This window comes from Neodiprion virginianus, chromosome 2 (genome assembly GCF_021901495.1).
Source record: "Neodiprion virginianus isolate iyNeoVirg1 chromosome 2, iyNeoVirg1.1, whole genome shotgun sequence".
Lineage (NCBI taxonomy): Eukaryota > Metazoa > Arthropoda > Insecta > Hymenoptera > Diprionidae > Neodiprion > Neodiprion virginianus.
The window spans coordinates 3,240,370-3,252,625 of NC_060878.1; the positions used below are offsets into that span (position 1 = coordinate 3,240,370).

General features: G+C 38.0%; 1 protein-coding gene across 5 annotated transcripts; it reads left to right on the plus strand.

The window, feature by feature from the left end:
• The first annotated feature begins 86 nt into the window (after nt 1-86).
• On the plus strand, nt 87-9,840 carry LOC124297523 (uncharacterized). Of its 5 annotated transcripts, none has more exons than XM_046748655.1 (9): nt 87-434; nt 3,024-3,108; nt 3,392-3,494; nt 4,366-4,630; nt 5,596-5,830; nt 6,533-6,651; nt 6,857-7,000; nt 7,750-7,878; nt 8,878-9,840. In XM_046748655.1, the coding sequence occupies exons 1-9, from the start codon at nt 426-428 to the stop codon at nt 9,103-9,105; spliced, it is 1,317 nt and encodes a 438-aa protein (XP_046604611.1). In that variant the 5' UTR covers nt 87-425; the 3' UTR covers nt 9,106-9,840. The 5 variants fall into 5 exon arrangements, with proteins under 5 accessions (XP_046604611.1, XP_046604612.1, XP_046604613.1 ...); XM_046748656.1 differs by lacking the exon at nt 87-434 and adding an exon at nt 1,322-1,472; XM_046748657.1 differs by lacking the exon at nt 87-434 and adding an exon at nt 1,489-1,591.
• The last annotated feature ends 2,416 nt before the right edge of the window (nt 9,841-12,256 follow it).

Consider the following 12,256-nt stretch of genomic DNA (forward strand, 5'->3'; position numbering starts at 1 on the left):
AAACACATCCTCCGACTCTCTCATACGTACCCGATTGATAATCACCTTGTGTAAATAATAATAAGAATAATAATAATATACATGTATAAAGAAGAATATCGTGTCGTACGGATTACAATTTTTCATGTACCTTATTATATTTATGCCGTTGTATAATTATATTCTTATTAGGAAGTACGTCTGTCCCTCGCGAGTTTCGCGCGTACCTACAAAGCTCGCATGATCATATTATATACACACCTTCGAATAATTCCGGGAGCCATACCGCGATTAGTTTAGCTTTGTTGGATATCTAGGACTCCTCGTCACGCGCGTGGAGTACAGAGAGTTTGTACACTACATTTTAACGTTGTATTGTTAAATACCTAAAACGGAGGGATTTATGGAGTCGTAGACGGAGCGACGCACGTTGATTATACCTGCAGATGATCAAGGTGGGTGGTAGTTTCGATTTTTCTCGTATGGAATAATCTGACTCGTTTTATGGTACATTGAGAAATATCACACTTTATACGGTAAAATGTGTCGCTAATATTGTATTACCCTACAAATTAGCGTAGGTATAATTAACAGAATGAATCTAACGCTGCACGATTTTTTCTGTTATAATATATTAAATGTTTAATCTTATTATGAATTAATATCGTTTGCGTCATTGCTGTGTATAAACAGAGTATCGGGAATCGGAAGTGACGAACCGGAAGTAGATAGTGTCGCTGCTGGGTTGAAGATTTTTCAGATTTATAAATTACGTCTGCACGCGTATCTATTATTAGCGATATTGTAAGCGCGCCGGCGGATCGCGAGTCGCGCCGATTGAACAAACAGCAACAATATCACGATCATCGTTATCCGAAAAAGCCTGCAAGTATAAATTATGTATACACGAATTCGTTTTACCGATGCCGATGGAAAAAACTAAAAACTTATACCGATCATTAATAATTAATACGTTGCTCCGCACTTGTGCAAGCGGGGTTAAAATTTTATTCGCATTTGTTAAAACCATATCGGCACACCTTTCGTTCGTACATACATACGTGCATATAACTACAAATATGTATCGTACAAGTATAATTATATCGGTAAGATCACCGGGTTGTGTTACGTAAGTAGATAAAATATTTGACAAGCGATTGTTGTATCGCAAGACAATGGTACCTCAAGTAACATACTGGTAAATAAATGATAACAATAATAATGATGAAAAATATGATGAAATTAAATGTAGTCAATATATTTATTTTTATTGTTATTGTTGTTGTTGTTATTAATGTTACCGCCGAACGCGCGTGTCACAATATCGATTCGATAACGATATTATCATATTCTTTATATACGTATATCGTCGTGTACAATGAAATTCGCGGCGCAAATGCGCTGCGCTGATGCTGCTGCTGCTGTCGCCGTGGTTTAAAAAGAATCTCTCGTATGGAGGCAGCGCGCTGGGTATTTCAGTCTTCGTTTAAATGGTGGATATATACATGTATATTCTTACTCACGGTTGCGCTTGCTATTATTAGTTCCTAGTCACCAGAGTAGAGTATAAGCTTCTGTGTATTATACGGTGAAATAACACGCTTCGAAAGTGGTACGCTTCTTGCATAATATAAGTAAATTAAATAATCATCGATAAGCTGCAATTAGGTTGAAAAAGGTTGAAAAACTTCTTTGGTGTCTGACACACGCCTGCCTCGACCAAATTTTAAATTTCAAACTATCGTCATTTCACCGCTGAGTTTCCGAGCGTTAACTTCTCCTACGGATAAACTGCTCTCTGCACTTTTAGACCCTGCTTATTTCAACTGTCAGACGTGTACCAGCGACCATCGTTCACTTTTTTTTTCTTAACAATGATTGTTCACCAGTTATCACCGTGAGTTTAAACATATGTCTGTGTAAACTCGGGGTTATGATCGAACGGGATTTTTCGAATTTGAAAAAAGGAATTGGAACAGAAAAAGCGTTGGAACTGTTACCAAGAAAATATATCGGTGCGTGTGACCACGCGGTTCGGGATCTGAGAGAATAATTTGAATATGATAATACGTGTGCGGAAGGATTAGACGTCGCTGTAAAATTGTTCAAGAGACAATGCGCGCCGCGGTATTTGAACTGTTCGAAAAATATGAGCAATGCTAAATCTGAGGCTGTATAAGTTGACGCCTTTATACTTGTGCATGCATGCGTTAGTGACTAACGGCTAATGGCGTTTCGGAGTTATTGGAGGCGAACCGGTCTCGTACTGTACTGTATTTGAATTACAGATAATCGAAGATTTAATTTTTGTTTAGTGACGAGGCTGAAGTTAGTAACGTTAACGTAACGATACATAAGAAACGAAAAAAAAGTAATCATTGTTGAACAATTTTAGATTGACTTTAAAATAGTTGGCTTTTCAGAATGAGTGTATAATATTTTGCTTGTAATAATTGACTAAATTTCGGAAATTCACAAAGGTGCGAATTGGCGATTTTTAATAAACATTCCTCGTCACAGTAAAGTTACTAACTTCATCCTCATGTTTAACGACACCTTTACCTGCACCTATTGTCATTATTCTCGATTTGCCGAATAATTATTGCAGTCTGATAAAATATAATAGGTGTTTCCTTTTTTTCATTTGCTGCTTCATTAACGACTGCTGCTCAGCTCCAGGGTGCCGGATCCATTGCAATAACAAATCACCAAGCTCTTAGATGTGTTGAATTATTACTAATTGTATGATCCGTGAAAATGTATACGTGTGAAGGATGTAAGAAGCACGCCTCTTTAGTGCTGTAATCATTTTGCCGCTGATAATAAATATTATACACGTATATTTGAGGCATTGTACTAATTCAGTCTGAATCACCTAATCTCTGAAGAACGTGAAGTAAACGTAGGTACGATCAAAGTTTTTATAGTTTGAGTGTTTGAGACTTTAATACGATCCTAACATTTTTTTCGACCTCCGTTATAAAATCAGTATAATTTACCTGCCACCTCCTCCTTCTCGACATAAAACTTCAACATCTTTTCAGATGAGGGATGCCGTTCTGCAAAAACGGAACAGTAGCATAGCCACCCCGAAGACGAAACCATCGATTCAAATATATCGCCCTCCAGGTTTGTAAACATTTACCTATTTTTTCCTGCAAACATTTTTCCAAGTTATTCAAATATTTTCGGGTGAAAATTCGATTCTCTGTTACGTTAGTTATATTTTCAACTTTACAGTTGCTTCAGAAAATATTTAAATACTATATATATATATAGTATATATGATGAAGATAACGGTGACTCAGCTGTTAGAACTTGCAACATACGCAGAATTGTCAGTCACGATAATAAAATACAGCTGTTTTTAGCCTGCGAATGGTTGGTAAAGTCGAAAAATTTCTGTTGCCAGGTGTCAGAGCGGACGGAACGACAAGTAACACCATTAATCCACACTTGAATCCTCACGCCAAGGAGTTTACAATGAAGCAAAACGATCACACACATCCTTCCAAGTAAATATACACTAATCCTAGACGCCTTGTTTTCGTGTGTTTGTTCTGCGACTATTGTTATTTGTTTTTTTTCGAACGACGTTGCCGTTGTTCTTGCATAAATTACGAAACATAGCCTAACATGCACCTAATACCTGTAATCGTCGATATACATATATACAATAATTATTAACGCAAATTAATTGATTGTGAAGAATAAATGAAATAGTGTGACGAATCGTGATGCATATTATAATAAACCGCAATAATTGATCTTTTCCTGTTTTTCTGACCTATCTTACGTACGCCTACAAGTTAAGCCTAATTCGGATAACAACGCTTAATGTGTCCTGCACGTTAATAAAAAATTCACGTATAACTTTCTAATGCTCAAAATGCTGTATTAATAATATCAGTGTCAGATGATCGATGTCCTCCACAACCGTCCAAAACAAAAAGATCGTTTACAGGGGTGAAAAATAAACGGTAACAGATGACTCAACATGTAGTGAAAAATTACGGTACATACACTTATACACGTACCGGGAGAACCAGGCAAACTTGTATGTCGATATATGATTCGTCGAACAGGTGGGTTACCGCCGACGTCATAATTGCTTCTAACCGCTTGGAATGAATTCGATTCGAACTCGACACAGTCCCATTGCACTCACACCAAGATGTCCAATATCCAAATCCCGTTTCCTCCGAGACCAAAAGCCGGCATGTCGTGACCTTCCTAATTCATGTATCTACGCTAATCGCAGGCTTGTAAATGATTAAAAAAAGAAGAAGGAAAAGGAAAGAGACGAAACGAGGGTAAACAGACGTACCTCGGAGCAGAGGACACGATTGGGATCCTTCTATCTCTCGCTGTATAATTTGTTCGCAGAAGTCACGGCACGAACGCAGAACGACCCCATTCGCTGTACAACCTTCAGCACAGTAAATCGAGCGGGAACATCCACCGGTATCTCTACGCCCATCAGCAACAGCAGCTCCAGCAGCATCAGCACCCTTCTTCCTTTCATCCTCATCAGCACCATCAACACCTTCATCACCATCCTCAGGGTGGTTATCACGTCGGGGTGGCAGGAACCATGCTTCGTCAGCCACATGCTCTCAATACCTCTGCCTCCAGTGGTAACATCACGCACGTATGTCAGTCAACGCGAACTTGACTTTCAGTTTCTTTTCATTACCTATCGCGCTTCTTTCTCTCTCGTAAGCCTGTTATTTACCAAGTGAGTAAGCCACGGCCACCTTATTTCCGTTTTCAAAAATTTTCCTAACCTTTTGAGTTATTGTGAGTCGAGTATTCTTACCACCTATTTTGTATCCGTTGATTGTATATTTAGAGAACTTTGAAAACATATTTCTTTACGGGTTTTTTCCTATTTATGGATGGTTTACTAACAGGTTTTTAATACTCGAGAGTAATTTTTGCGATACAATGTAAGTTGTTATTGTTGGAAACAAATCCATTGAGAAAAATCGTGGGAATTGAAGGAATAATTCATTTACGAGAAAGTTAGTCCTCTACACGTATACATGTTTTGCATAAATTACAAGTTTTTGCAGCTGCTGATTACGAATCTGATATCAGATTTTAAAAATACATGATAGTGTATCCAATATGGCAGACGAAAATTTCAAATTCGATCGAATCCGAAGAAAAAACTTGGTCCAGGAGAAATCAGATTTTGAAAAATCAGCATGGCGAATCCAATCAGCGACTCCGAAAACCACTGCATAGAGTTTTTTGACCGGATTCGATCAAATTTCAAATTTTCGATCACCAGATTGGATCCGCCATTTTGAATTTTTGAAATCTGATCTCAGAATTACAATCAACAATCCCAAAAACCATAGAATACTATTTTTTTATAAAAGCTGACTCAGCACAACAATGTGCAACTCAAAGGGTTAAAGTGTGAATCTTTGCCTTTTGGAAAAGTCTGCAGGATTTAAACGACGATATTTTTATTAGTCTGCATGAGACGCGGTGGGTGCAAAAAGAGGCACCGTGAAACGGAGCTTTCCTCTTTACCGATCAGAAAAAAAGCTAAGCCAAGTTTTTTCGAGACACTGTGATTATCGGTTGTTTTTTCCGCCCTCGCAGAGTTCGAGTCGGGTGCACTTCAGCATGGACCAGACAGATTCGAAAAACACGAGTTCCGGCAGGCCGGGAAAGCTGGTAAAGTCCTCGTCCTTCGTATCGACGTACGGCTTGAAGCGTTCGAAAAGTTTGAACTCTGCTGACGCCTTGGCGGCGAAAGCTTTGACGATCTCAGACGCCTCGGAACTCGGCCGATTTCCTATCGGTGTTCAGGACAACCTTGTCAAAGCGATTGACGGTCAGTGATCTTCACGCTCTGTGGCGTCTTATGGTTTGGATAAGAATTTCCTTATTTCCCACCACTCGACGCACTCGTGCGGAGTAAAACTCATTTCATCGCTGCACGCAACGTTCGGATTCTATGACTCATGCGAAAAAACGGGCGTTCAACTGCACCGCGCGGTTAATTTTACGGTCACAGTGTACCAGGAATGTCTTCATTGTTATCACGGACGTGATCAATTCGCTATTGTTCGCGGTAGGGTTGAACTTCCGAATTTGAAAAGTTCCGAAAGCGCTTGATTGCAATTTCTTAGTGGCTAAACTTGAAAGTAAAGAAATCAAACTTTTGCGAGACATCAAAGTTTCGAATGATCTAAAAATCTTCTATCATTTGAAATTTCGATGTTTCAGATTTTTAAATTCAGTTTCGCACTTTCGAAACTTTGAGCGTTCGGTTTTGGACCATCCGAGACTTTGATGTCTCGTTAAAATTTGATTAAATATCGCCACAAAATAAAAAGTCGAAATTTTTCGCTTTCGAAACTTGTCAAAATTCAGAATTTCAACCCCGCCCCTTTTGTTCAGCTGCAGTTTCCTCCCTTCACCGTAGAAATGAAGCGAAAATCATCCTCATATCGCTTGTACAAGATCCATAAGCCACTTCCCGAACTTGAAGACGGATGTCATTTATGCTAACGTCGTAAAATCCTTCTTGCAGATCCCAATCTCCTGAACTCTCGGGCTCTCATGGAACTGGTACGACACATTCTGGATAGAGTCGTTGAAAATCGTCGGTACGCGGAGCCGGCAGCAAAGCTTTGCATCACGATAATCGAGGTACGTAGAAATAAATCGTCCGTACATTATGTACGTGACGTGTCGGTTGTTCGCTTGCACTATTTTCTTTTTTTTCTTTTCTTCTTTTTCTGTTTCTCTCATACACAAGACCTTCGCAAGGTTTGATGTGCGTGATACGGTTGATGCATCAGCAAACGGTGCATAATCGCCGCAATAATACTAATGACAGCTTTTATCGTTCCAGAAAGAAGTGAAAGAAACGTTCTTGGAGTCCCTCCTTAACACGTGTCAGCAATTGTATCAAGAACGTGGTAAGGTCCTCCAGGAGGTCTCGGCCTTTCATCATCACTCGGCCTTCATGACGTTTCTCAACGAAATGTACTGCCAGGTGAGCGAATTCGTTCCAACATCAACCACTTCATCAAAGTACCGTCCAATCGAATCTTTCGCCATTTAAGGATGAATGGGTCTTGTACCGTCTGGATAAAAAACCAGTAAAAAAGACAGATATGTTTAAAATTTATCTAACAATGTTTACGTTAGCCTAAATGACGGTGATCACGAATATGGTAATTGTGTGATAGCTTTGAATCTTGACAAATTCAAATAAGACAATTAGCCAACGTATCAACAAATTGAGAAAAATTTAGGCAGTTTGAATGTAATCTTATTAGATTTCGATACCTTTTTTTTGTTCAGATTACCAGAAATCGCATGAATGTAGTTACTTATCTCCAGAGTGTAGAGTAAAAATAGATGTACGACAGTTATTTGTTAACAATTACATTTCTACACGTTATAACTAGACTATTATGTGAGATTCGTCGAAGTTTGTACAAAAAAGTTTTGGCAATCTGGTCATAGAGTCGAAAAATATTAGAATCGGATGAAAAACACAAAATTTTAAGCATATCAAAATACAATACAATTATAAAAACTTTTTTCAAAATTTTTAATGTCTTAGCTTGTTCTAATAGATGACTTGCTAACAATTATTTGTGTCGCATCCGTAAGGATGTTGTTTCATTCGAGTTCACAATCATTGGATAAAATTACGCTTACCGCTAGTAATTTTTCAAACGGTTTACTAATCTTTTATCAATTTTTGATCCTTGCTTACTTGCCTCGTCGTTTCAGCTTAAACGCAGGCAGCTCCAGCTGAAGACACAGCAGGAAGGCGTGCCTCCTGGACGGGTGCTTCTCACTCTGCTGTGGAAGTGTTGCCAAGACTGTCTCCAGCCGCCAATAGTCAATTCCCTGGCTGAGGTATAAATTCATCGTCTGCAATTCTGATTTAACATTTCATTGAAAAGATCTGATAAGTAAATTGTACCGAATGTTTACAATAATTTAACAACCGGTTATTTAACCCACGAAACATCGATTAATCCTGATAGGTGACAGTTACGTGGAATCGCATAACTTTCACGAGGGTGAAATTCACCCCTGGTTCAACAATGAATTCGAAAAATTAAAAAAAAAAGCAGCATCTAGGTATTTTTTTAAGGATCGTAAGAAAAACTCTCTCAGTTTTCCTAACCAGAATTTGTTCTTTAAATATTGTAAAACATCGGAAAAGTTAAGGTTAACGTGTGTAATGTTTGGGGGTGAAATTTACCCAACGTGACATAGTATATAGAGTTAATTCAAAAGGTCGACTGCATTATGAGGTTTCTACTCTCACAAAAGCTGGTCACGGTGTCTGTAACCTTTCTTTATGTTTCTCTTTTAAAAAAACAATACATAATATATTTCAAGGTGACCTCACACCGGATTCGCGCTAGTCAAATATCGCATAGACTTATAATAAACATACGTCTCTCAGAGCATGAAATGATGGATCGTTTCTAGCTGGATCTTTTCATCGGTTGAGTAATTCATTATGCGGATGATCATTTTGTGTATTATATGTACATGTATAAATTGTACATTCGAGTTTTAAATGCAACACGATCGGGTTCGTAGAAACTAGTCTCGCCGACGGTGTTTGGCATTTGTCAGTGATTTTTTTCTCATTATAGTGAAATAATTAATAGTGTCATTAATATCGTTGACTTACGTCTGTACAAAAGCATCCCACCGCTGCGTTCTTCTAGACTGTTACATAACCGATTTTTTTTTTGGAGAATAGCGCAATAAGATGTTTGAAACAACAATACCTTTATTTTAATAATATGCAAACGTTGTTTTGCGCAAAAATTTATACAGTTTTTGGACTACCATGACCGTTGGTGTTGCATGTTTCTTCTGCTTTCTTTCCCTCAGACCGACTGCCTCTTCTTTATCCTGACTTGTATCGGTAAGGATTTGGACACGGAACTTCCAGCCCAGTTGCAGCAGCTCCTTGGAAGTGTTCGGGACGCTTTTCTCGCCGAACAAACGGTTCTGCCTGCTGTGAGAAGAACGCTGCTTCAGCTGATAGAACTTCACGCAGCTCAGTGGCAGCTTCCGGCTCCAGCAGTTGTCTACTATTATCCTGGTCCTTCGAAATAGAATCGATAGATCGACGATCTTCACGTCTAGCCATGCTAAGACTTTCCCTCCGGGCAGCTTCCTTTTTTTCTCTACACTTCTATGCATCGACGATAAACGAATATTATACACGAATGAAAATAATCGAAAAGAAAACAGAACGAATAACAATTTGACGCGATACGAGCTGGATCACGCGGACGATTGTTATACTATACATTAGATTGTATAAAAAAAATCGAATTTTTTTTTTTTTTTCAAAATTCAAGTCCAAAATATTGTTAGAAATGACGGAAAAAGGACCTTGAATAACTTTTGAAAGAGATAGACTTATCATAAGATGGTAAGAGACCTTTTTTGTAGAGCGTTCGATTTCTTACGAAAATGCGTTCTGGTCTTATCGGTACGCTAATGCGTTGACGAATTATAATATTTTAAACTTTAAAAAAAAATTTCCCCATCTTATTTAAATGGGAAATAGAATATCGCGATTATGCACCTCTAAATATTGATATTAGGAGCTGAAACTTGGACAGCATCTTTTTTTCGTCATTTTGAACAATATTTTCGAGTTGTATTTTTTGAAACAGTCTACTATACATAGCCACAAAGCTATGTATATTAGTATATATATATATACTAAACTCTTAATTGTAATTTCAAGACTGTTTGTACGGTCTTTTTGTCTGTCATTATATTTATTCAAGAGATTTTCGAGAAAAATAAAACGAGGAAAAGAAATTTGCAAAAAATAAACACAGATTTATATTCCTGTAAAAATACAACCTTGGATAATTATTTTTCGCTAGTAGGTATCTACGTACGTATTAATATTGCGAAGTATTGTTAACATTGATAATTTACTAGATATATATAATAACGGCAAATCGAGCTGCAACTTAATCCTTGAAGTTAACTCGTTGCTTGCTTTAAGCAATGCCCAGCACACCGTAGTTCCGTATTTGTGTAACTTACATACATAGATACGTACACAAGGATACTGCGAATACATTTAAAACAGTGATGCAAAAGGTATGAAATGTGCAGAATATGCCAATTACATCCAGCTTTGTGCTGTTAACTCGCAGCGGCATTAAGTATCCGGTGAAACGCGAGGATCATCGCACTCATGTGACGACTAATATTCATTCATTATCTCGTTCTGAGTCAGCGTTTTCCGGTAGCTTAGTTCGCCGATACCTCGTTCTCAATAATCCGATTCCCGCGTGAAAAAGTCGCGGACAAAGAATTCTCGCTTCATTTTATGATGTAAGCAGAAAGAAAATAAAAAACTGTAACAGACACTGATTTAGTTAAATAATATTACAGGTAAAGGTTTTCTTATATCCTGCATGATCTCTGACAATCGGTGAAAGTTTCTAGTATAACATGTATGATATGACGATTAGAGACAATTTCTTAAACGAAACAGTACCGAGCTACGTGCGAAATTAAACGTCTATGAGACGATGAGAAGAACCGGGTAACTTTCTTCAGGTGTGGTAAAGGTTCTTGTCCATTATAATCACGTATTGTAATGCCAACGTGTTGTACGGACAGTGGCGCGCACACGAAACGCACATATTTACACAGCGTGGAAGAGCGCACACAGTGTTTTAGAAAAAGACGCACACGGACAAATTTCTTTCGAAAGTATGAACGATGGAAGTGTCGTCAAAATTAATTAATACGTATATCGGTAACAGGTCCTGGCGTTCAGACGACCTTGGGGGGAAAAAAAACTTTCATTGCTACGCACGCGGCAGGTAAAAAGAAGCGGATGCATGCTGCAGCAGCATCTACATTCCGGAGTCTCTGCGTTTTAATTTACTCCACTTTAAGGGGGGGGGGGGGGGGGGGGGGTATACAGCTTGGGTGGTCTAAAATCATATCGATTTTCAGGAGTTTTTTTTTTTTTTTTCTTCTAAGTCAATGAAAACACTTGGAGCAATTTGAGATTGAAGGTTTTGCTATTTATAGTTTCAAGAACATCTTAGAATTATTTTATTGAAGTTAAGAACAAAATGGCGGCATTGAGGTGAAAACATCTTTTCTGGTTAGAGTTCGCAATTTAATGTTGAAAAAAAAATTTCAGTTTTCTATCAAAAAATTGTTACAAAATTTATATAAAAAATTGTTGGGATTGAAATTCAAAAATTTAGCCAGGAGCTTGAATTGATAAGTTTCTAGTCGATCGGAAAAAAATTGACTGAGGAAACTGCGCTACCGGATTGAAAACGTGGTCGTTCGTTACTTATATACGCCATGCCGCCATTTTGTTATTAATTTCATTGAAAAAATTCCAAAATCATCTTGCAACTATTGATAATAAAGCCCTCAAACTCAAATTGCTCTAAATGTTTTCATTTTCTTTAAAAAAAAAATCCTCAAAATAGGTATGATTTTAGACCGCCCAAAGAGCCCCCCCCCCCCCCCCCCCCCCCCTTTAAACTACACAACTCTTCGATTTGATCAGATTGATAAATCTTGTCCGAACAATTCGGCGTTGCAATTTTTGCATCGACACAATTAGGCAAGCGAATTTATTCTCGGATATGAAAACGTTGACCCATATAAAATGACAGCGCGCAGTATAGGTATATGTATATGTATGAAAAAATCGGTGGATAGATTGAGACATTGAGATTACGAATTTTGCCTGTCGACATTGTTCGCCTGCACTGGACGAAAATCTTTACATTAGCATCAGCCTTTGTTGCTGGGGCAGATAACGCAAACCATCTCAGGGACTACTTGGTAATATTTTTTTCTTCCTTTTCTTTCTTTTTTTTTTTTTTACTGTTGTATTTTTCAACCGTGATCCGCAGGAGAGAACAAGGTGAACCGATCGTGCGGTACGACCGATGTACTTATCTGGGCCGAATTTCTTATACGTGTAATATAAACATTAAACCTTGCTCTGTTTTTGAAAGGTTGAGAGTAGAATATACAGTTTGAAAAGAAAATGATGACGATCATTAGGTGAGTGAGGAAAAAAACCAACATAGACATTTTCAAACTAGGGCAACTCGACGATACTTGTACGCTTTATGTACTGCCTGCAGTATTTTGCTGCACCGTCGGATACCTCAGAAGTAATACCAATTTAATTACCGTACATATGTGCTGCATAAAAGCAAAGGCCATCGACTGTTTTTTCATCTCGATCATT